The following is a 25444-nucleotide window of genomic DNA, read 5'->3' as shown; positions in this document are numbered from 1 at the left end:
ATGCCTATCCTGAAGAATCTGGGAGTGTCAGACCCTAAGGTGCCCCGGGCGGGGACCCTGCCCCTGAGGTCCTCTCGGAACCCCTTTGAAGAAGTTTCAGGGCTGGAGGAAGAAGAGGCCGGGGAGCTGGGGTCCCTCCCTAATGGAACATCTTGTCGCCGCCGCGCCACCCTGGAGAAGCTTGCGGGCCTGGCCCCCTTCCGGCTGGGCTGGGCCCCGGGCCGGCGAGCAGGCAGCCCTGGGGATGGGCAGCCCCGCTCTTTCTTGGGCCGTGTGCTGGTACCAGGAATACGCAGGAGCTCAGCAGATTTTGGCCTCCTGGCCCGGCTGCATGGGACCCGAGCCCATGGCGACGAGGAGGCAGCGGGGGAGGCCGCCCGGAGACTGGCCTTCCTGAGACTGGGGCGTGGATCCAAGCCCCAGCGTGCGTCCCTGGCTGAGAGAGTGGTGCCTGCAGGCGAGGCAGCTCCAGAGCCCCCACCCAAGGTCCCAGAGCCCCCAAAGATGAAGGAGCCGTTGTCAGGTGAGTCCGGAGCCCTGACCCTGTCCTGGGAGAATCCCAGTGCCCATGTCCATCCCCAGCCCTGGCGGTCCCAGGCTTCATACTTAAGCTCATCCCAGCTACCACCTGTGACCCCGACCTGCAATTCACATGTCTAACTCACATCTCCCACCTCCATGCCAGCTCTAACCCGTTACCACTGCAGTCCTAATCCCTGCCGTCAACGTTTCTCTGTTAATATATGCCCACTCTCAATCTTTGCCTCCTCCACCTGCCATCTTCAGCCCTACCCCCATGTCTAAAGCCAAGTGAATACCTGATTTTGGTCCCATCACTCCCCCTTCCCTTTCTATCCCCAATTTCTTCAATTTCTTTATTTTATTTTATTTTATTTATTTTATTTTTTTTGAGACAGAGTCTCGCTCTGTCGCCCAGGCTGGAGTGCAGTGGCGCAATCTCGGCTCACTGCAACCTCTGCCTCCGGGGTTCAAACAATTCTCCTGCCTCAGCCTCCCGAGTAGCTGATATTACAGGCATGTGTCACCACGCCTGGCTAATTTTTGTATTTTAGGAGAGATGAGGTTTCACCATGTTGGCCAGGCTGGTCTTGAACTCTTGACCTCAAGTGATCTGCCTGCTTCTTCCTCCCAAAATGTTGTGATTACAGGCTTGAGCCATGGCGCCTGGCCAATTTCTCCTTTTTATGAAGACACCACTCATATGGGATTCGGGTCTGCCCTATGATCTCATTTTAATTTGATTGCCTCTGTAAAGACCCTATTTCCAAATCAGGTGACATTCTGATGTACTGGGGTGAAGACTGCACATATCTTTTTTTTTCTAGGGGGACATAATTCAATCCCTAACACCACCCTGTCTTCATCCTCAGTCCCCATTCTTACTCCAAGCCCCAGTGTCTTCCTCAGTGCCTTTTCTGTTCTCACCCCACACTTCTTCCAAGCCCACCATCAGTCTCTATCTCAGACACATCCGTATGCTTCTCGTACAGCTCATCCTTTCCTCCAAATGCCATCTAATTTTGGAGACAGGGTCTCGCTCTATCACCCAGGCTGGAGGCTAGAGTGCAGGGGTGCAATCATGGCTCTCTGCAGCCCTGACCTCCTGAGCTCAAGCAATCCTCCCACCTTAGCCGCCTGAGTAGCTGGGACTACAGGCACACACGATCACACCTGGCTAATTTTTACAGTTTTTATAGAGCTGGGGTCTCTCTGTGTTGCTCAAATTGGTCTTGAACTCCTGGCTTCAAGCGATCCTCCTGCCTCAGCTTCCCAAAGTGCTGGAATGACAGGCGTGAGCCACCGCGCCTGGCCCAGACGCAATCTTTAATGTCATTGTCTACGTCCAACACCATGGCACCCCCAACTGGTCCAGCCCCGTTTCATATCCCATTCTTCCCCATGTTCACCTTCAACCCTTTTAAACTCTTTTGGTCTCACTCTTAACCCCCAACCCCAGGCCCCTCTCAGCACCCACCTTCCACCCATTTCCCTCTGGCGACCTCTTTTTTTTTTTCCTTTGAGATGGGGTCTCACTCTGTTGCCCAGGCTAGAGTGCAATGGTACAATCTCGGCTCACTGCAGCCTCCGCTTCCTGGGTTCAAGCGATTCTCCTGTCTCGACCTCCCTAGTAGCTGGGATTACAGGCATGCATCACCATCCATGCCTGGCTAAATTTTTTTCGTATTTTGAGTAGAGATGGGTTTTTGCCATGTTGGCCAGTCTGGTCTCGAACTCCTGATCTCAGGTGATCCACCTGCCTCAGCCTCCCAAAGTGCTGGGATTACAAGCATGAGCCACCGTACCTGGCCATCAACCTCCTCATTCAGTCCTATTTGAGTTCCTAGTTCTTCCTCAGCCCCCAGTTTCAACTCCAACTCCAAACACAACTTCCTCTTCATCCCTAATCTATCTTCATCCCTATCCTGAGTCCCAGTCCTAAACCCCCATCCCCAACCTCCATCTTCAATTCCATCCACGTTCCTATTCCCAAGCCCAACTCACTTCCACAATTCGTCTTCAAACTCACATCAATCTTTTTTTTTTTTTTTTTTTGAGATGGAGTCTAGCTCTGTCATCCAGGCTGGAGTGCGATGGCAAGATCTCAGCTCACTGCAGCCTTCGCCGCCGGGGTTCAAGCAATTCTCCTGTCTCAGCTCCCTGAGTAGCTGGGACTACAGGCATGCACCCCATGCCTGACTAATTTTTGTATTTTTAGTAGAGATGAGGTTTCACCATATTGGTCAGTCTGGTCTTGAACTCCTGACCTCAGGTGATCCGCCCACCTCCCAAAGTGCTAGGATTACAGGCGTGAGCCACCGCGCCCGGCCTTCACACCAATCTTTATGTCCTTTCCATCCTCAGCTTTCACCTACATTCCCCTCCCCCACCTCTCCAACCTCATCCCTACCCAGACCCCAATGTCATTCTTGCCTCTTTCCCATTTCTGTCCAGACTCCCACCTGACCTCATCCTAACCCTAAACTCCCTCATCCCAACCCCCACCTTACCCCATCCTCACCTCCAGCCCTATCCCCATCCCTGTCCCAATCCCCATCTTAATTCACTGCCACCCCCAGCCCTGCCTTTATCTCTGCTCCCGTGCCTGAGTCCTCCGTTTAGCCCTGAGGCCCGAACTGCTCCAGGGCTGGGCACCTCAGGACAGCCTTTTCTGTCCTCTGATGCCCTCCACGTTCTGGCCAGAGGCTATTTCAGCCCCAGCTCCCTGGGGACTGGGAGGGCACTGGAGGGAGGTGAGGAGGGGGTGACTAGAGCCCCGCCTTCTGGAAACGGATGGGCAGAAATAGCGCTGGCCAGGAAATAGTTTCTCTGCCAGGGAGGAAGTGGAGGGGGGTGGAGGTGTCGAGGGTAACCCTGGGCTGCCAGGACCCTCCTTCAGCCTCAGAGGCCTTCCAGCCCCACGACTCCCCTTTCTCGAGGCAGTCTGAACTCATCAGAGGGCCAGATCAGCCCACAGCCATCCCCACCCCAAAAAGACCCCATCAGTGGTCCCATATCCTCTCCCCATCTCCAAGCCACCACCCTGCCCCTCCTGCTCCCACCGGCTGCCTCCATCCCTCTCCCCGTTACTTGGCTCCTCTCTCAACCCTCCCGCCTCCTCCGACCCCTCCTCTATTTTTCCGCCCCGCAACCTCCCCAGATCCCTTCCTCAGTCACAGGCATTTTTCTTTTCCCTCTCTCTCTTTTTTAAGTTTTTATTTATTTATTTTTGAGATAGAGTCTCGCTCAACATGTTGCCCAGGCTGGGGTGCAGTGGCGCGATCTCGGCTCACTGCAACCTCTGCCTTCCGGGTTCAAGCGATTCTCCTGCCTCGGCCTCCCGAGTAGCTGGGATTATAGTTGTACGCCACTATGCCGGGTTAATTTTTGTATTTTTAGTAGAGAAGAGGTTTTGCCATGTTGGCCAGGCTGGTCTTGAGCTCCTGACCTCAAGTGATCCGCCAGCCTCGGCCTCCCAAAGTGCTAGGATTACAGGCATGAGCCCCTCACTCTGACCCCTCCCCTACATACTTCACTCAACACCCTTCTTTCTTGCTCTTCTCCGAGCTCTTCTCTGCCTCCACACCTTCCCGCCTCCTGTAACCCTCTTCCCCTCATCTCTCTCCCCTTCCTAAGCACCCCCCAACCCCACGTCCAGCATCGCCCTCCTACCCCCGCGCACTGCTGACCTCCCGCCTTCCTCCCGCAGTGCTGGAGATCCTGAGCCTGATCCAGCAGCGCGAACTAGCGCGTGCGGACGAGCACATCCTGGAGCTGGAGGCGGAGGAGCTGGCGCCGTCGGGGGCCGGCGCGCCTGGGCCTCCTAAGGCCGAGGGCGCTGGCGGGGGCCGCCGGGCGCGGGACGTGGCGCTGCTGTACGAGGCCCTGCAGCGCGAGCTGTGGGCGCTGGTGCGCGAGACGCTGGCTGGCCCCGGGCCGGGCGCGTGCGCCGGGGCGGGCGCGGTGGCGCAGCTGGGCCAGGTGCTGGTGCAGGAGGAGGCAGCCGACGGGCGTCGGGGGCCCGGCGCGGCCCGCAAACTGCGCGCCCGCTGGGCCGAAGCCGTGGCGCGCGCGGCCCGGGAGCGCCTAGAGGCGGCGGCTCCCGGGGCGCCCGGGGGCCTGGCTGGGCAGCTGGAGGCGCTGCGGGCGCGGCTGCTGGAGGATATGGCCGTGGTGCGGGGCCGCCTCGCGCCCGCCTACCCCGCCGGCCTTGGCGCCTTCGGCGTCTACCTGCGCGGCTACCACGGGGCCCTGGCCGAGTGGCTGGGGGCCTCCGCCCGTCGCAGGCTGCCGCTGGCCGACCGCTACGCGCTGCTGCACTGGCACAATCAGGTCTACCCCAGGTGAGCTGGACTCAGTTGCCCAAGGTCACGTGAAACCCCCAGCCCCACCCCTAGCACTGGCCTCTTCAGACCTTGAGGACCTTGGGACAGCTGACCCTACAGTCCTAGCACTTTAACACCATTGACCCATCCAGTCGTCAGCACCTCCGACAGTTACAATCCTAGAATCTCACTGCTACCCAGGCTTCCGGTTCCAGCACCTTAGTACCATGGACACTTGGAGTCCTAAAAGAGCTCCAGCACCATTGTGGTCCAAGAACCTCAGTGCTCTGTCAACACTTACACTCTAGATCGCCTCTCTGTACACCCTTCCAGTCCCCGAATCTTAGCACCATTGATTCCTCTCGTCCTAGAACCTTCGCGTTGCTACTTTTCCGTTCCTAAAATCTCAACACCATTCATTCTTCTAGACCTACATACAACCTTAGCATCATCGATGCTAGCATCTAAGTAACACTGATGCTTCCAGTCTTAGAATCCTGGCATTCCCACCCTTTCAGACCTAGAACCTATTGGCACCATTGACTCTTCTAGTTCTACAGTTTTAGCACTATCGACAGTTTTGAGTTCCTTTTTTTTTTTTTTTTGAGACGGAGTTTCGCTCTGTCGCCCAGGCTGGAGTGCAGTGGTGCGATCTCAACTCACTGCAAGCTCCGCCTCCTGGGTTCACGCCATTCTCCTGCCTCAGCCTCCCAAGTAGCTGGGACTACAGGCGCCCGCCACCACGCCTGGCTCATTTTTTGTATTTTTAGTAGAGACGGGGTTTCACCTTGTTAGCCAGGATGGTCTCAATCTCCTGACCTCGTAATCCACCCGCCTCGGCCTCCCAAAGTGCTGGGATTACAGGCGTGAGCCACCGCACCCGCCCACTATCACAGTTTCAGTTCTAGTAGCTCAGCACCATGGGCCCATCAGTCCAAGAACCTGGGCTTCATGACACTTAGGCTACTAGAATCTTAGCTGTTCACCCTTCCAGTCCTAGAGTTTTAGGACTGTTGACCATTCCTTCCTAGAACCATAGCCCCACTGACCCTCCACCTTAATACAATGACACTTAGAATTCTAGAATCCTACACTGCTTTCTCTTTAGAGCCTAGGGCATTAGTACTGTTGACGTTTCCAATCTAAGAATTTATGACTCAACCATAGAAGCTTAGCACCAATGAAACGTTGAATCCTAAACCTTAGCCTCGTTCCCTCTTTTGGTCTTAGAACCTCAACACTGTTGATCCTTCTAGTTTTAGGACTTTCTTTCTTTCTTTCTTTCTTTCTTTCTTTAATTTATTTATTTATTTATTTATTTATTTATTTATTTATTTTGAGACAGAGTCTTGCTCTGTCGCCCAAGCTGGAGCGCAGTGCTGCAGTCTCCACCAACTGCAACCTCCGCCTCCCAGGTTCAAGTGATTCTCCTGCCTCAGCCTCCCGAATAGCTGGGATTACAGGCGCCCACCATCATGCACAGCTAATTTCTGTATTTTTAGTAGAGACGGGGTTTCACCATCTTGGCCAGGCTGGTCTTGAACTCCTAACCTCAGGTGATCCACTTTCCTTGAACTCCCAAAGTGTTGGGATTACATGCATGAGCCACTGTGCCCGGCCTAATTTTTTTGTATTTTTAGTAGAGACGGGGTTTTACCATGTTGGCCAGGCTGGTCTCGAACTTCTGATCTCAAGTGATCCACCCACCTTGGCCTCCCAAAGTGCTTCAATTACAGGTGTGAGCCACCATGCCCGGCCCCAGTTTTAGGACTTGAGTGCTGTTCCCCCCTTGAATTCTATAAGGGTAGCACCCAGAACCTCAGTACCATGGTCCCTCTCAGTCCTAGAATCTTATTACTGTTGAGCCTTTGTGTCCTAAAACATACCCATTCTTGTGGCCGGGGGATGGAATATGGTGATTAGCCATCTCCAGGTCACCTGTCTACCCCAGAGAAAAGGGAGTTAGCCACATCCAAGCCACACGTTGGACAGTGAAGGGGGTGGGTGGTTCTTCCAATAAAATCAAGATGCTGTCACCAGAAGACTGGGAAGGCAACAGATACCCACATTGATCACATAGATCTCATTTGGGAATTTATGTCGATAATGCTCTCATGTTATCTGTAAGGGATGGAGGCAGGATAGGGAGTCCGGAAAGCTTCCTAAAGTGGTGGGAACTGGGTTTGGTCCAATTTGTAGGGCGATGGTGTTTATAATTGAGAGGATGCCATGAGCCCATGTCTGGGGTGTGTGTGGGTGGATATTGATGATATCACATAGCTCCAGGCATGTAAGCTCATAGAAGGCGGGGAGAGAGGGCTGGACTGGGGAAGCCTCCAAGGCCAGGTAAGGCAGCAGGGCCTCGGAGCATAGGTGCAAAGGGAATTTCTGTCTGGTGAAATGGATCATGGGCGAAGCCTTGCGTGTCAGATCTTCAAGCCTGGACTTGACCCCTAAATATCATGCCCGGACACCATCCATCAGGGAGCTGACTCAGAGCTGGAGCCGGGAAAGCAACAATTCCAAAGACTTCCTCTGAGGGATGAGCAGAGCTGACTTAGAGAGAGGAAGGGAGTGGCCCAGGGTCACAGAAACAGTGGGTAGGAGGGTGTGGGGAAGGGTCCAATTTCCCAGCCCCACTTTTCACAGACCTCCTTTTCTCTCACCCCCACCCCCAGAGAGGTCCTAGGGCTGGTGGACATGGCCGCCCTGGAGAATGGGGAGCTGGGGCCCCTTCTGTCCCCTGGCACCCTGCGGAGTTTGGAGGATGAGTGCGTCACAGATGTTAAGGTACCTGGAACTTTACATTTTGGAAGTGGGAGGTTGTGTGGAGGGAGGGGGTCACAGTGGGCTTGGGAAGCCTGTCCCCTCCCCCTTTCACTCTTTCCAACTCCCTTTTCCCTTCATGAACTTCTGAGTTCTGTCCATACGCCACAGACACAAAGGCCGCCTGTACAGAGACCCTTGGTAAAGGTTCAGTATATCTGGACACTTCAAACCTTAGAGTACAAGAAAGTTAGTCACAGAACTGCAGCTCACAGGCCCAAAGACTCACAGGAGTATGGCATCAAATATTTTGTTTTTTTTTTTTGAGGCAGGGTCTCGCTCTGTTGCCCAGGCTGGAGCTGACTCAAGCGATCCTCCTGTCTCAGCCTCTCCAGTAGCTGGGACCATAGGCACGTGCCATCATGCCGGGCTGACAAAGATATTCACATATAAGCAGGGCTGGTAATAAACATGGTTAATTACTGAACCTGCACAGACACCGCTGAGCAGAATGGCCCAGCCATGCACGCCCTCCCTGGCTACAGTGATGTTTGCTGTCTCAATTCCAGTCCTACTTCCAGCCACAGAAATCAGTCAATGCTACTCAAGAGCCTAGAACCATAGAAAAGAAATCTGGATCCTTAAACTCATCAAATTAAGGATAATACTTTTTTATTGTTTTAATTACAGATGTCTCCCTCTTTTGCCCAGGCTGGAGTGCAGTGGCATGATTACAGCTCACTACAGCCTCGAACTCCGGGGTTCAAGGGATCTTCCCACCTCAGCCTCCTGAGTAGCTGGGATTATAGGCACACACCACCATGCCTGGATAATTCAAAAAAAAAAAAAAATTGCAGAGACAGGGTCTTGCCATTTTGCCCAGGCTAGTCCCAAAATCCTGGCCTCAAGCAATCCTCCAGCCTCAGCCTTCCAAAGCTCTGGGAGTATAGGCATGAGACACCCAAGCCGAGACAACACATGTGATCAGAGAGTCAGAGATGTGAAAACCTTTGCATCCCAGCCTTTGGAGTTCTTGAAACACAGAATCTGAGAATCTTAAAATAACTGTTTAGCGGAACCTGAGAGCAGAGTCTTGGGACCAAAAAACAGTAAAACATAGACCCTTGGCCGGGCGCTGTGGCTCACACCTGTAATCCCAGCACTTTGGGAGGCTGAGGTGGGAGGATTCCTTGAGGCCAGGAGTTCAAGACCAGCCTGGACAACATAGCAAGACTCTGTCTCTGTTGTAAAAGTTTTGTGGCCGGGCGCGTTGGCTCACACCTGTAATCCCAGCACTTTGGGAGGCCGAGGCGGGTGGATCACGAGGTCAGGAGATCGAGACCATCCTGGCTAACACGGTGAAACCCCGTCTCTACTAAAAATACAAAAAATTAGCCGGGCGTGGTGGCGGGTGCCTATAGTCCCAGCTACTCTGGAGGCTGAGGCAGGCGAATGGCGTGAACCCGGGAGACGGAGCTTACAGTGAGCCGAGATCACACCACTGCACTCCAGCCTGGGCGACAGAGCGAGACTCCATCTCAAAAACAAAACAAAACAAAACAAAAATGTTTTTTAAAACATTTAAAAAGTTAGCTGGGTGTAGTGGTACGTGCCTGTAGTCTCAGCTACTCAGGAATCTGAGGCGGGAGGATTGAGTCCAGGAGTGTGAGGCTGTAGTGAGCCATGATGGTGCCACTGCACACCAGCCTGGGGTACAGAGCAAGACGCAGCCTCTAAATAAAAACAATATTTAATATAAATAATACTTCATACATATCATAATATGTAATAATAGGATTTATATTAAATATAAATATTAAATAGACATTTATATATACATATTAACATATAAATATGTATATATAAATAATATACAATAATATTTATAACATAATGTACACATGTACATTAATGTACATATATATATTTTTTGAGACGGAGTTTCACTCTTGTTGCCCAGGCTGGAGTGCAGTGGCATGAACTCGGCTCACCACAACCTCCTCCTCCCAGGTTCAAGTGATTCTCCTGCCTCAGCCTCCCAAGTAGCTGGGATTACAGGCATGAGCCACCACGCCCGGCTAATTTTGTATTTTTAGTAGAAACGGGGTTTCTACATGTTGGTCAGGCTGGTCTTGAACTCCCAACCTCAGGTGATCTGCCCATCTTGGCCTCCCAAAGTGCTGGGATTACAGGCATGAGCCACTGCACCTGGTCACATATATGTATATTATTTATAATATATTATTTATAATATGTATTATTGATTTATATTTAATATTTATTTGTTAATATAGATTATATATTTCATGTACTATAGCATATAATACATACTATTAATATATAAATAATGTATTATGAATTATTAATATAATATACATTATATAGCTTATACTAATATTTAATATATATTACACATTATATAACATAATATTTGATACATAAATATATTTATATATTTATACACACACACGTGCACACACATACAATTAAGCCCTTGGTTATTAGATGGAGGAAGCTTAAAACCATGGACTATTTTATTATATTTATTTATTTATTTTTATTTATTTTTTTGAGATGGAGTCTCACTCTGTTGCCCAGGCTGGAGTGCAGTGGCACGATCTCAGCTCACTGCAAGCTCCGCCTCCCGGGTTCACGCCATTCGCCTGCCCCAGCCTCCAGAGTAGCTGGGACTATAGGCGCCCGCCACTACGCCCGGCTAATTTTTTGTATTTTTAGTAGAGACAGGGTTTCACTGTGTTAGCCAGGATGGTCTCGATCTCCTGACCTCGTGATCCACCCGCCTCGACCTCCCAAAGTGCTGGGATTACAGGCGTGAGCCACTGCACCCGGCCTATTTTATTTATTTTTATTTTTGAGTTGGAGTCTCACCCTGTTGCCCAGGCTGGAGTGCAATGGCACGATCTCCACTCACTGCAACCTCTGTCTCCCAGGTTGAAGCAATTCTCCTGCCTCTGCCTCCTGAGTATCTGGGATTACAGGCATGCACCACCATGCCCGGCTAATTTTTGTATTTTTAGTAGAGGCGGGGTTTCTCCATGTTGGCCAGGCTGGTCTCGAACTGTTGACCTTAGGTGATCCGCCCACCTCGGCCTCCCAAAGAGATTACATGTGTGAGCCATCGCACTCGGCCAAACCACAGACTTTTAATATAAAGTTCCAAACCACAGAGTTAGGAGTGGGAAGGGCTGCAGAAGTTTTCTGGCTCAGCCTCCCTCCCCAGCATCACCTTGACAAGCTCATAGGTAGAATCCAGAACTGCTTGGGGTTAAGGGCTAGGGGATTGTCGTGGGAGAAAGAGATAGAAAAAGACCCCCAGGCAGCCGCCAACTCCTGCCTGTCTCCCCTCTCCCTACTGTAGGCTCAGACCCGGGCCGCCCTTCTCCGCGTGCTGCAGGAGGACGAGGAGCACTGGGGGAGCCTGGAGGACCAGCCCAGCAGCCTGGCCCAGGATGTGTGTGAGGTAGGAGGTGGAGGAGGCTGGGGGATGGGCTGGATGGAAAGTGGGACCTTGCCCCTCCTCACCTCTTCTTGTCGCCCTGGACCTCGCAGCTGCTGGAAGAGCACACAGAGCGAGCACCCCGCATCAGCCAGGAGTTTGGGGAGCGGATGGCCCACTGCTGCCTAGGGGGGCTGGCAGAGTTCCTGCAGAGGTAGGGGAACCTGGGAGCACGGGTTAGCTCTGCTGGGGGTTGGGCATCAGGGCCTGGGATCCAATAGAGAGAGGAGAGATGAGAGGGAGTCACCTGAGAACAGGTAGAGTGCCACTGCAGGGATGGTGGCTTTGGCAGGCTGGGTGCCCACGAGGGACCCTGACCCAGTGGCGCCCCATCTGTCCCTTTTCCTCCCACCAGCTTCCAGCAGCGCGTGGAGCGATTCCATGAGAACCCAGGAGTCCGGGAGATGCTACCTGACACCTATATCAGCAAGACCATCGCCCTGGTCAACTGCGGCCCCCCGCTGAGGTGAGGACCAATCCAAGGTGGAAGCTGACCTGGGATGCCCGGATCCTGGGTGGGGATTGCAGAACTGACTCAGGGGAGCCTGAGCATGGGATCTTAGAAGCATAAAATCTGGGAGTCCTTGAAACAGCCATAGCACCACAGAGCATCCGAATATTGGAGTGTTCAAATTACAGAAACCCAGACACCGGACTCAAGACTCTTAAGAATGACAGATTTTTTTTTTTTTTTTGCCTTTTTATCCTTTTTGATTAGTTTAATTTAAAAAAAAAAAAAAGAGAGAGCTGGGAGCCAGGCACGGTGGCTCACACCTGTAATCCCAGCACTTTGGGAGGCTGAGGTGGGTGGATCACGAGGTCAGGAGATCGAGAATGGTGAAACCCTGTTTCTACTAAGAATGCAAAAAAATTAGCCGGGCTTGGTGGTGGGCGCCTGTAGTCCCACCTACTCGAGAGGCTGAGGCAGGAGAATGGCGTGAACCCAGGAGGCGGAGCTTGCAGTGAGCTGAGATCGCGCTACTACACTCCAGCCTGAGCGACAGAGCGAGACTTCGTCTCAAAAAAAAAAAAAAGAGAGAGAGAGATGGGAGTCAGCTGGGCGCGGCGGCTCACACCTGTAATCCCAGCACTTTGGAAGGCCGAGGCGGGCAGTTCATCTCAGGTCAGGAGTTCAAGGCCAGCCTGGTAAACATGGTGAAACCCCATCTCTAAAAAAATACAAAAATTAGCTGGGCATGATGGCAGGTGCCTGTAATCCCAGCTACTCAGGAGGCTGAGGTGGGAGAATCGCTTGAACCTGGGAGGCGGAGGTTGCAGTGAGCTGAGATCCCATCACTGCACTGCAGCCTGGGCGACAGAGCGAGACTCCGTCTCAAAAAAAAGAAAATAAAAGAGATGGGGGTCTCTCTATGTTGCCCAGGCTGGTCTCGGACTCCCAGGCTCAAGTGATGCTCCTGCCTCAGCTTCCCAAAATGCTGGCATTACAAGCATGAGCCACCGTGCCTGGCCATTCCCATTTCCTATCATTGTAGCAGTCTGTGTTCTTCCATTGCTGAATGGAGAACAGTCCGGACCAAGCACTTTCTGCCTAAATCACAAACACTGGGCCGTTGACCCAGCAGCACCCTTCAGAGGCCAAAAGCTCATGGGATATGACATATGTGCAGGGTTCCTCCCTGGAAAAAATGGAACCAACTGTCCATCTCTCGGGGGCCAATGAAATAAATGATAGGACAGCTAAGCAGTGGAATCCAGTTCAGATGTTAAAAAGGAGCGTGAGAACTCTTCATGCCCTAACGGAAAAGTCTCCAAGCTGTTGAAGGAAAGGGCAGAAGTGGGTATACTATTCTACCATTTGTAGTACAAAAAATAACAATAATAATAAATGGCCGGGGCAGGATGCAGTGGCTCATGCCTATAATCCCACACTTTGGGAGGCCAAGGTGGGCGGATCTCTTGAGGCCAGGAGTTCAAGACCAGCCTGACCAACATGGTGAAAGCCCGTCTCTACTAAAAATACAAAAATTAGCCAGGTATGATGGCGGGCGCCTGTAGTCTCAGCTACTTGGGAGACTGAGGCAGGAGAATCACTTGAACCCGGGAGGCGGAGCTTACAGTGAGCCGAGATGGTGCCTCTGCACTTCAGCCTGGGCGCGACAGAGCGAGACTCTGTCTCAAAAAAAAAAAAAAAAAAAAGAACCACAGACTTTTAGAATGGAGGCCTCCCCACTCTCACCCAGAAAGTACCAAGAGACCGGAAGACACAGAGAGACCCCCTTCCCTCCCCCAATATACCCTAGACCTCCTAGCCATCCATCCCTCAGCCCCCCAACATCCATGAGTCCCCCAATCCCGACACCCCCAACCTGTCAAGCATCCCCCGACCCCTCTCCAGAGTCCCTGACCTTTCCCAGCCCCCATCTGACCTGTCACCCCTGTGCCCCTCTGATCTACCTAAGGAGAGACAGGTCTAGGCAGTTGGGCTGAGATGTTGGGGTCCCTCAATTTTAGCCCTGTTGATCCCCACAGAGCTCTGGCCGAGCGCCTGGCCCGGGTGGGGCCCCCAGAAAGCGAGCCAGCCCGGGAAGCATCTGCTAGTGCTCTGGACCATGTGACCCGGCTCTGCCACCGTGTCGTGGCCGACCTGCTGTTCCAGGAGCTGCAGGTGAGTGAGGTGGGAGACCAGGGTTGGGGCCCATGCCAGGACAGGGAAGCGCTGCCCCCCCACCGTCCTCCAGTTCCCTTTAGCCCATGGCTCAGTGTTTGGGAAGCAGACAGGGGTGGGGGGCAGGGGCGGTTAAGGCCATGCCTGGGCTGTTGCTGGGGTGGAGAGGGTGCAGGAAGGAAGATGTGTGATGATGTGACCAGGGGGAGAACAGAGGGCCATCAGCAGGAGGGGGCTTGAGGTTTGGATGGAGCCCCTCCCCACTGAGGTCCCCCAAATCCCTGCTCAGGCTCTCCTAGACCCCAGAGCCCCATACACCCATCTCCTGGTCCTCGTGCCTGCCCTATAGGGGTTCGGTGCAAAGGTGGGTGAGTGAATGTGGTGGGGGGGTGGGAGCACTGAGGAGAGAGACTGCAGGGGGAGTGTGTTCTTGGCCATAACACAAGCTCAACCCATGTTAGACAGTGGAACACTCCCCTTCTCTCTGCTCAGAATCCTCCACAACTCCCAGCTCACGCAGAGCAAATGCCAAAATCCCGCCGTAGCCCCCACAACCCTGCACAATCAGCCCCTTCCCTCTCCCCTCTCCTTCTCAGACTTCATCTCCTCCCCCTGCCCACCACCCCCACCCCCACCCCTACTCCTGGCTCTCCCGCTAATCCCACTCCAGCCACGCCAGCCCCCTTGCTGTCTCTTAACCCAGCAGGCACATTCCTGCCTCAGGGCCTTTGCACTTGCCCTTCCCTCTGCCTGGAATGCTCTCCCTCTCACAGCCACATAGCTGCCTCTCACGCCTCTTTCAAGTCTTGTTTTGTTTTGAGACAGTCTCCCTGTGTCGCCCAGGCTGGAGTGGAGTGGCACAATCTCAGCTCACCGCAACCTCTGCCTCCCAGGTTCAAGCGATTTTCCTGCCTCAGCCTCCCTAGTAGCTGGGATTACAGGCATGCACCACCACGCCCAGCTAATTTTTTTGTATTTTTAGTAGAGATGGGGTTTTACCATGTTGGCCAGGCTGGTCTCAAACTCCTGGCCTCATGTGATCTGCCCACCTTGGCCTCCCAAAGTACTGGGATTACAGATGTAAGCCACCACACCCGGCTTGCTATCTTAAATATACAGACTTTGTAGCAACAGCAAACACATTCTCAGGACTCACTGTGCCAGGTGCTTGAGAGTATCGGCTCATTTAATTCTCACTGCAATCCTATGAGATGGGTTGTAGGTTCATTTTACAGGTGAGGAAGATGAGACCAGCAAGTGGCAGAGCCCATTGCCAATCTACGATCTTAATCTATAAACCACTATGTATGTTTGCTTTTTTGTTTTTGTTTTTGTTAAATTGTTTTTGAGACAGTATCGCTGTGTCACCCAGGCTGGGATTATAGGCATGAGCCACTGTGCCTGGCCTTATAAACCACTATGTATGTTTTGAGAGAGAGACACACACAGACAGAGAGAGCGGAAGCAAAAGAAACAGGGAGAGACTGAGAAAACAAGATAGGTGAGGGAGGAAGGAAAGGAGAGAGACTGGGACAGAGGGACAGAGGGAGAGACATCAGAACCAGCTAGAGATAGACCATGTGTGGTGGCTCACGCCTGTAATCTTAGCACTTTGGGAAGCCGAGGCAGGCAGATCACTTGAGGTCAGGAGTTTGAGACCAGCCTGGCCAACATGGTGACACCCCGTCTCTACTAAAAATACAAAAAATTAGCCAGGCGTGGTGGCAAGCACCTGTAATCCCAGCTACTCAGGAGGCTGAGGCAGGAGAATCGCTTGAACCTGGGAGGCAGAGGTTGCAGTGAGATGAGATCACACCACTGTACTTCAGCCTGGGCGACAGAGCGAGACTCCGTCTCAAAAAAAAAAAAAAAAAAAAAAAAGGAAAAGAAAAAGAACCAGCTAGAGACATGAAGAGATAGGACACAGTGCTGTGCTTGCATGCCTGTGTAAGTGTGTGAATGGCTATAGGCTTTTGAGGGAGTGTTTGTGTGTGTGTGTGTGCCATGTGCATGAGTGTGCATGTGTATCTGAGCATCAGCCAGGATGGGGAACCTGGGAGAATCACCAGGGCCCAGGCATTATGTGGGTTCCCTCATGCCTTGCTCCCTTTCTGGAGGTTCAGAAAACAGAGCTGGCCAGGCGCGGTGGCTCACACCTGTAATCCCAGCACTTTGGGAGGCAGAGGCATGAGGATCGCTTGAGCCCAGGAGTTCGAGACCAGCCTGGGCAACATAGTGAGGCCTCCTCTCTACAAAAAATAAAAAACAATAAGCCAGTTGTGGTGGTGCGTGCCTGTGGTCCCAGGTACTTGGTAGGCTGAAGTGGGAGGATCGCTTGAGCCCAGGAAGTTGAGGATGTAGTGAGCCATGTTCGCACCATTGCACTCCAGCCTGGGAGACAGTGCAAGACCCTGTCTCAAAAAAAAAAAAAAAAAAAAAAGCCCTGCAGGGTGCAGTGGCTCACACCTGTAATCTCAGCACTTTGGGAGGCCAAGGCGGGCAGATCACAAGGTCAAGAGATCGAGACCATCCTGGCCAACACGGTGAAACCCCAACTCTACTAAAAATACAAAAATTAGCCAGGTGTGGTGGCACGTGCTACTCAGGAGAGTAGGCAGGAGAATTGCTTGAACTGGGAGGCAGAGGTTGCTGTGAGCCAAGATCGCGCCACTGCACCCCAGCCTGGCGACAGAGTGAGACTCTGTCTCAAAACAAACAAACAAAAAATAACCCAGCAACACGCTAGACATGGTGGCTCACACCTGTAATCCCAGCACTTTGGGAGGCTGAGGTGGGAGGATCGCTTGAGCTCAGCAGTTCAAGACCAGCCTGGGCAATATAGTGAGACCCTATCTTTCAAAACAAAAAAACACAAAAACACAAAAAAGAAAACTGGGCTGCTATGAGGGTGAGAGAAAAGGAGGGGGTGCTGAGGCCGAGCTGAAGAGGGAATTAGACCCCCTCATGGATACCATCTTGGAGATATCTCTGAACTTCACATGCCCTGTGTCCACCCAGACTGCAGCCTCTCCCCCAACCCTCCCCCTGCCCCTGTCTCAGGGAGAGACCCACAGCCTGCCCATCTCCAGGGTCTCTGGTGTCCTCCAGATACCTCCCTTCCCTCCCCATAGGTGGTGGTCACTCACTTCATCCTATGAATTCTACCACTTGGATTCTCCTCTTCCCCCTCCTCACCCCCTTTCATCCCCTCCCTATCTCCACTTTCCCCTTTTTTCCAGGCTCCTCCATCATTTCTACCTCAGTCTCGCCTCCTCCCATCTTGGTAAAGCACAAATCTGACCCTCTCCCTCCCCAGCTCAAACTGGCCATGGCTCCCTAGTGCCCTCAGGAGAAAGCTGGGGCTTCTCCCCAAGCCCAGGAGGCCCTGTGCACTCCAGCCCCGCCCCAGCCTCACCTCTCCCCTCCCCGTCTTATGCCTGGAATAAACCCCAATGCTGGCTCCAGGGTCGCACAGCTTCCGTCACCCCCAAAACACACACTTCGAAAGGCCCAAGCTTGGTTTAATGCTCTTCTGTCACTGTCTTAAAGTTATTATTTTTTTGTTGTTGTTTTGGACAGGGGGAAAAAGAGTTTTGTTTGTGTTTCTGTTTGTTTTTTTGAGATAGAATCTTGCTCTGTTGCCCAGGCTGGAGTGCGATGGCGTGATCATAGCTCACTGCAGCCTCAACCACCTGGGCTTACACGATCCTCTAACATCAGCCTCCTAAGTAGCTAGGACCACAGTGTGGGCCACCATGCCCAGCTAATTAAACAAAAAAAAAAATTATAGAGAGGGAGTCTCACTATGTTGCCCTTGGCTCAAGCAATTCTTGAGCCTCAGCCTCCCAAAGTGCTGGGATTACAGGCATGAGCCACCGGGCCCAGCCCTTAATTAATTAATTAATTAATTTTTTTGAGACAGAGTTTCGCTCTTGTTGCTGAGGCTGGAGTGCAGTGGCTCGATCTCGCCTCACTGCAACCTCCGCCTCCTGGATTCAAGAGATTCTACTGCCTCAGCCTCCCAAGTAGCTGGGATTACAGGCACCTGCCATCACGCCCAGCTAATTTTTTGTATTTTTAGTAGAGATGGGGTTTCACCGTGTTGGCCAGGCTGGTCTCAAACTCCTGACCTCAAGTGATCTACCTGCCTCAGCCTCCCAAAGTGCTGGAATTACAGGTGTAAGCCACCGTGCCTGGCCCCTTAATAATTTTCCAATGAGGTCCACCTGGATGAACTCAATTCATTTGGTGCATCTGCAAGCTGCAATACTTTCCTTCACTTACCAGTGGAAGAAGTTAGAAATTAACTTCCCCCCAAAATCAGCAAATGGCAAACACATTTCCTTGAAAGTCACAGTTGCATATACAGTGCATTCTAGAAGAGGGGACAAGACAGGTTCCACCCACTTTCACAAGTTTCATCAAATACCGGATCTACTCAAGGGTGGAGAGAAAAGGCAACTTTCAAAAAGGAGGATGTTATTAACCGAGGCATTTACTCTACTCCTTCCTAAGGGCGCCAGATGGGGAACATGTTTCCTCAACCACATCTAGGAAGTGGAATGTGGAAGCAATCCGTCCTCCTTCCCTTAAGGGCTGTGCATAGTTAATGAATTTTAAAAATATGTCTTAAAGTTCTTACTTTTTCTCTTTTTTTTTTTTTTTTTTTTTTTTTTTAGAGACAGGGCCTCCCTTTGTTACCCAGGCTGGAGTGCAGTATCATGATCATATTTTACTGCAGCCTTGAACTCCTGGGCTGAAGCGATCCTCCCACCTCAGCCTCCTGAGTAGCTAGGACTACAGGCACATGACACCATACCCAGCTAATTTTTATTATTTTTTAATTGATTTACTTATTTTTGAGACGGAGTCTTACTCTGTCGCCCAGGCTGGAGTGCAGTGGCGTGATCTTGGCTCACTGCAACGTCCACCTCGTGGGTTCAAGCAATTCTGCTGTCTCAGCATCCAGAGTAGCTGGAACTATAGTTGCACGCCACCACGCCTGGCTAATTTTTGTATTTTACTAGAGACAGTTTTGAACTCCTGACCTCAGGTGATCCACCCGCCGCAGCCTCCCAAAGTGCTAGGATTACAGGCGTGAGCCACTGCGCGCAGTCCTAGCTAACTTTTAAATGTTTTGTAGAGATGGGGTCTCGCAATGTTGCCCAGGCTGGTCTCAAACTCTTGGTCTCAAGCTACCCTCCTGTCTGGGCCTACCAAAATGCTGGGATTACATGTGTGAACCACTGTGCCCGGCCCTTAATAATTTTTAAATGAAGTGCCCTGTTTTCATCAGCCACACTGACCTTTTCGCTGGTCCTCTCCCTGGCATGCCCATCTGAAATCTGAACTTTCTTTTTTTTAAGACGGAGTCTTGCTCTGTCACCCAGGCTGGAGTGCAGTGGAGCAATCTCGGCTCACTGCAAGCTCCGCCTCCCGGGTTCACGCTATTCTCCTGCCTCAGCCTCTCCGAGTAGCTGGGACTACAGGCGCCCGCCACCACGCCCGGCTAATTTTTTTGTATTTTTAGTAGAGACGGGGTTTCACCGTGGTCTCGATCTCCTGACCTCGTGATCCGCCCGCCTTCGGCCTCCCAAAGTGCTGGGATTACAACCTGAATTTCTTAATCACTCTTCTCCATTGAACATTCCTCCCCATCCCTCACTTGGCTAAGGAATCATCACCGGCCTCACTTGGTGTCCCCTCTCAGGAAACTCCTTGGTCCATGTGATCAGGCATCCCCTCTGGCTTCTAAACCCTGGCTTCGATCCACCTTGCCACTTTGGTCATCACCTGGGACCATCTCCCTTCTGGACTGTGAGTCCCAGGATGCCAGGGCTGGGGCTATCTCTTCCCCATGTGTTCCAGACCACACACCTGGTTCAAACGGACAGGTTGCAGAATTATTCAATGAAAGGGGTGGGAGAGGAACCGTGACCTTACCTGTCCTGCCACCACACTTAGGAGGGGAGGTTGGGAGGAGGGGAGGAGGGGAGGTTGGGAGGAGGGGAGGTTGGGAGGTTGGGAGAGCAAGAACGCTCCTGCTGGAGGAAACCCCTCCAAGGTAGGGAGGGGCTCCCTGTGGATGGAAGAGGTGGCCCCTGCCCGGGGTCTGCGGGGAGGCGTGTGCGTGGAACTGGGGTGTAAGGCGGGGTGCAGACTGAGTCAGGGTCCCTGAGAGTGGAGCTTGGGGAATGGGGAGAGGCTGGGATGGAGCACCCTTTGGGGGCCGGCAGGGGCTGTCTGCGGGCTAATTAAGGGGCCAGGGAAGGCATCCTAAGATAGTTCGGGGGGCTGGGGGCTGGGGCCTGGGCACGAGAAGGGTGCCCATGGGTGCCTGGAGTGGATGTGGGCGAGTGGGGCGGGGGTGGCCTTCAGACTGGCGGGATAGGAGTTCGTGGGGCATGGCTCACATCCCTCGGGTTTCCCTCCTCCGCCTCCAGGCGCTGGTAGCCGAGCTGCACCGGCGGGCGCTGGTCGAGTACGTGCGGCCCCTGCTCCGTGGGCGCCTGCGCTGCAGCTCCGCGCGGACCCGCAGCCGCGTGGCCGGCAGGCTCCGGGAGGACGCGGCGCAACTGCAGAGGCTGTTCCGGCGGCTGGTCAGTGTCGGGACGCGGTTGGGGGTGTTTCAGAAACCAGGACAAGGCTTGGCTTCCGAGAATCTCAGGTCTCAAAAGCCAGGGGGAGAGGGGCAGAGCTCAGGACAGAAACTCTCACCCAACTTCTGGTTAATAGCAACCAGTAACTTTGATCCACACCCTTTGCACTTAAAACCTGGCTTTCTTGCTCTGAGAACTCGCCTCTGGACGCTTTCCTCAGCTGTTAAATAAGGCGAATAATGGTCCCTATCCATTGTTTTGAGGATCAGATTGGTTAATTCCTGTTAAGTGCTTTGGATAGTGCCTGGCTCAGAGTTAAAACTCCTTGCATTACCAAAATTATCCGGGTATGGTGGCTCACGCCTGTAGTCCCAGCTACTTGGGAGGTTGAGGCAGGAGAATCGCTTGAACTCAGAGGCGGAGGTTGCAGTGAGCCGAGATCCTGCCACTGTACTCCAGCCTAGAGGACAGAGTGAGACTCCGTCTCAAAAAAAAAAAGAAAAAAAAGACTCCATGAACGTACAGAGAAACTACATGCAACAGAAACGCAGAAATCCTAACATTTCTAAACCCTGGAATTAAAAACCGCCAGATCTTATTTGTACCCAGTTGTATTCAGCTGGGCTGGAAGGGCCTCATTCAGTTGCTCTTCTCAGAGTTCCAAGCCCGGGAGTCCTTGGAATGTTTTCTTTGGAAAATGTTTGAGATAATTGTAGATTCACATGCAGATGTAAAAAGAATGCAGGGAGCTTCCTTGTACCCTTTATCCAGTCTCCACCCCCACAAAGGCAAGATTTTGCAGACTTGGAAGAGGTTTGGAGAGGTGTCCCAGACTTCCAAATTACCTGCAAAACTGGGAGGAGATTATATTATGGGTTTTTCTCAAATGTGGCCACAGTCTGTCTTCAGCTACATTTTATTTTTTATTTTTATTATTTATTTTTGAGACAGAGTCTCACTCCGTCGCCCAGGCTGGAGTGCAGTGGTGCAATCTCCGTTCACTGTAACCTCTGCCTCTCAATTTCAGGTGATTCTCCTGCTTCAGCCTCCTGAGTAGTTGGGACTACAGGTGTGCACCACCACACCCGGCTAATTTTTGTATTTTTAGTAGAGATGGGGTTTCACCATGTTGGCCAGGTTGGTCTTGACCTCCTGACCTCTAGTGATCCACCCGCCTCGGCCTCCTCCCAAAGTGCTGGGATTACAGGCTTGAGCCACCACCCCTGGTTTCTGCTACATTTTAGAGATGGTATAACAGGCCAGGAGGGGCAGGAATTGGCAGGGTCAGTCTTGGGAGGGTGTGAGCCCCGCGCCCTCCCTCCCCTGCAGGAGTCCCAGGCCTCGTGGCTGGACGCCGTGGTGCCCCATTTGGCTGAAGTCATGCAGCTGGAAGACACGCCCAGCATCCAGGTGGAGGTAGGAGTGTTGGTGCGCGACTACCCAGACATCAGGTGAGACACCCTGCCTGGGCCAGGGCTCCCCGTGCCTGGCCGAGGTCTCCTGGCGGCCTTGGCATCCGTCCCTGTGTTTCCTGCCTCCTGGGTGAGGGAGGGAGCCGGCAAGCGTGTCTGACGGCCGTTTCCTGCTGGAACCAGGGCATTATTAATAAGATTTCCCTCCTTCTCCTGCCGCCGCTGCTGCCTCCGCCGCCACCAGGGCTCACAAACAAACAGGCGGTCACAGGAAGCCCAGGGCAGGGGGGCGCAGGGCTGCCCGGAGGCAGGAAGGGCCGGCCCGCAGGGGAGCTGCGAGGGACTCAGGGACACGCAGGGCACACGGGCGCACACGCACTGGGACAGCAGCAGGCGCAGGCAGCACTCAGCTCCTGCTAGGTCACTTCCTTTCTATGTGACCTTCTCGGAGCCTCAGTTTCCTCATCCGTTCCATGGGGATAACAGTATTCTCGTCACAGGGTTATTAGGGAAATTTATCATCAACATCATCATCATCGTCATCATCCATGACTATAGTAACAATTCCAGTTCTCACTCAATGAGTTCTTATTTCAGACCTAAATAAGCATCTTACATGCCAACTTTTTTTTTTTTTTTCGAGACAGGGTCTCACTCTGTTTCCCTGGCTGGAGTGCAGTAGGACAACGATGGTTCACTGCAGCCTTGACCTCCTGGGCTCAAGCAGTCCTCCCACCTCAGCCTCCTGAGTAGCTGGGACCACAGGCATGCGCCACAATGCCCAGCTAATTTTTTGTAGTTTTTTTGCAGAGATGGGTTTCACCATGTTGCCCAGGCTGGTCTCGAACTTCTGGGCTCAAGTGATCTGCCTGCCTCGGCTTCCTACGAACGGGGAAGTGTGAGCCACCGTTGCCCAGGCCCATGCCAACTTTATAAGGGGTACTTTGTTGTTGTTGTTTGTCTTGTTTTGTTTTTTGAGACAGAGTCTCACTTTGTCACCCAGGCTGAAGTGCAGTGATCTCAGCTCACTGCAACCTCTGCCTCCTGGGTTCAAGCGATTCTTCTGCCTCAGCCTCCCAAGTATAGGCATGCACCACCACGCCCGGCTAATTTTTGTATTTTTAGTAGAGACAGGATTTCACCAAGTTGACCATGCTGGTCTTTAGCTCCTGACTTCAGGTGATCCGCCTGCCTCTGCCTCCCAAAGTGCTGAGATTACAGGCGTGAGGCACTGCGCTTGGCCTATAAGTAAGGGGTATAATTAAAGCTATTAAAATATCATGCCTAGCAAGTGGCAAAGGTGGAACTTGAACCCAGGCAGTAGACTGGCTCTAAAACTAGTGCAACAGATCAGCCGGGCATGGTGGCTCATGCCTGTGATCCCAGCACTTTGGGAGGCCAAGGTGGGGGGATCACCTGAGGTCAGGAGTTCGAGACCAGCCTGGCCAACATGGTGAAACCCCGTCTCTACTAAAAATACAAAAATTAGCCAGGTGTGATGGCACACGCCTGTAATCCCAGCTACTCGGGAGACTGAGGCAGGAGAATTGCCTGAGCCCAGGAGGCGGAGGTTGCAGTGAGCTGAGATCGCACCACTGTACTTCAGCCTGGCCAATAGAGCAAGACTCTGTCTCAATAAAAAACAAAAACAAACAAACAAACTAGTGTACCAGATCAGCATACCACACCACCATGTGACAGTGCTGGATGGTGGTGGCAGTGGTGGTGGCTGCTGGAGCACCGCCAGTCCCTGCAGTGCTATTTGGAGTCCCATGGGGTCCCAAGAAGTCCCAGTATTCTTGCTGATATAGAGTTTCTGAACTTGAATATTGGATCATGAGTCAGAACTTGAATCTGTAGCTAAGTTTGAGAGTTTGCTAGCTGTGTTGGGTTTAGGGGGTTGAGCTTGAGATTAGGAGGTACCTAGGGCTGAGGATTTAGCGGGAGTGGGGTACAAGGTTTCTTTATTTACTTTTGAAACGGAGTCTCACTGTGTCGCCCAGGCTGGACTGCAGTGGCGTGATCTCAGCTCACTGCAACCTCTGCCTCCCAGGTTCAAGGGATTCTCTTGCCTCAGACTCCTGAGTAGCTAGGATTACAAGCGCCTGCCACCACACCCAGCCTTTTTTTTTTTTTTTTTTTTAATGTATTTTTAGTAGAGAGAGGGTTTCGCCATGTTGGCCAGGCTGGTCTCTAACTCCTGACCTCAGGTGATCCGCCCGCCTTGGCCTCCCAAAGTGCTGGGATTACAGGCATGAGCCACGGCGCCCAGCTGAGAAGGTGAATTTTAATCACGAGCTGAGGCTTGGGGTGAAAAGGAAGATCCCAGGGCTGGTTCTGGAGTTGGTTGTAAGGGGGATTTGGAGATGGTTGGAAATGAAGTTCTGGAGGGAGCTGGTATGAGGTGAGGGCCTGGGCAAGGGAGCTGATTGGAAGGAAGGCTCTGGAGGGGACACAGAGGCCCCAGAACTCAGGCAGGTTCTGGGACAGGTGAGGGGGTCAGGTGGCGTCCATGGGTGAGTTGAGTGTGTGTCTAGAGCTGGGGATCTGCACGCACCTGTCTGTTCCTCTCCCCACAGGCAGAAGCACGTGGCAGCCCTCCTCGACATCCGTGGCCTACGCAACACAGCCGCCCGCCAGGAGATCCTGGCCGTGGCCCGGGACCTGGAACTCTCTGAGGAGGGAGCCCTGTCACCGCCTCGGGACCGTGCCTTCTTTGCAGACATCCCCGTGCCCCGCCCATCTTTCTGTCTCAGCCTCCCTCTCTTCCTGGGCCGCCTCCCCCTCTCCCGGCTGGCCAGGCCCAGTTTGGCCTGTCTGCCTCGGCCCCGGCCTCCGTCTCTAGTGCGACCTCGGGCCCAGCGCTGAGGGTCACCCAGCTGCCTGCCTTAGTGACCCCATCTATGCTGCTGAGAAGCCAGCCTCCCGTACAGCGCCCCTCCTGACTCCCTGCCTGGGACCACACACCCCTGGGATAGAAAGACCCTTAGATGTCTTCTCACCCAACCCCAAACTCCCTGTACAGAAGGGAAACAAAGGCCAGGCACGGTGGCTCATGCCTGTAATCCCAACACTTTGGGAGGCTGAGGCCGGAGGATTGCTTGAGCCCAGGAGTTCAAGACCAGCCTGGGCAACATAGTGAGACCTGCCCCCTATCTCTACAAAAAAATAAAAAATTAGCTGGGCATGGTGGTATGTGCCTGTAGTCCCAGCTACTGGGGAGGCTGAGGCTGGAGGATCGCTGGAGTTCGAGGCTGCAGTGAGCTATGATTGTGCCACTGCACTCCAGCCTGGGCAACAAAGCAAGACCCTTTCTCAAAAAAAAAAAAAAAAAAAAGTAGGGGGAAACAGAGGCCAAAGAGACAAAGGATTTTCCCAAGGCCATGAAGCCTGTTCCCAGCACCTCCCCTCCTGCCATAGCCCAGAGTGGTGAGTGTCGTTCTGGAAGTCTCTACAGAAATATCCCAGCTCCCCCGCCCCTTTCCCTCACCTCAAGGTCTGGCCCCAATCCAATGTATTAAGGAACGTTCGATACTTAGAATAAAGAGGTTTCTATTTAACACAAGGAAGGGCTGAGTCCTGAGTGTGTTGTGGGGAGGAAGGACCGGGAAGCAGGGCCCCGGGCCAGTGGCTTCTCACACACCCAAGGCCGGGCTGGGCTCCAGCTCCTGGGCAGGGCA

The 25444-nt window shown here is 52.8% G+C and overlaps 1 protein-coding gene across 1 annotated transcript; it reads left to right on the top strand.

Moving 5' to 3' along the window:
- EXOC3L2 (exocyst complex component 3 like 2) lies at nt 1–25444 on the top strand. Its single transcript, XM_032179146.2, has 12 exons — nt 1–523; nt 4229–4862; nt 7523–7634; nt 10990–11091; nt 11181–11281; nt 11483–11593; nt 13618–13753; nt 14053–14117; nt 19718–19817; nt 20197–20352; nt 21682–21803; nt 24344–25444. The coding sequence occupies exons 1-12, from the start codon at nt 1–3 to the stop codon at nt 24630–24632; spliced, it is 2451 nt and encodes an 816-aa protein (XP_032035037.2). The 3' UTR covers nt 24633–25444.

Source organism: Hylobates moloch, unplaced genomic scaffold (assembly GCF_009828535.3).
Source record: "Hylobates moloch isolate HMO894 unplaced genomic scaffold, HMol_V3 SCAFFOLD_15, whole genome shotgun sequence".
In the NCBI taxonomy this organism is placed as follows: domain Eukaryota; kingdom Metazoa; phylum Chordata; class Mammalia; order Primates; family Hylobatidae; genus Hylobates; species Hylobates moloch.
The sequence above is the reverse complement of the archived record's forward strand: the minus strand, read 5'-3'. Positions and strand labels throughout refer to the sequence as shown.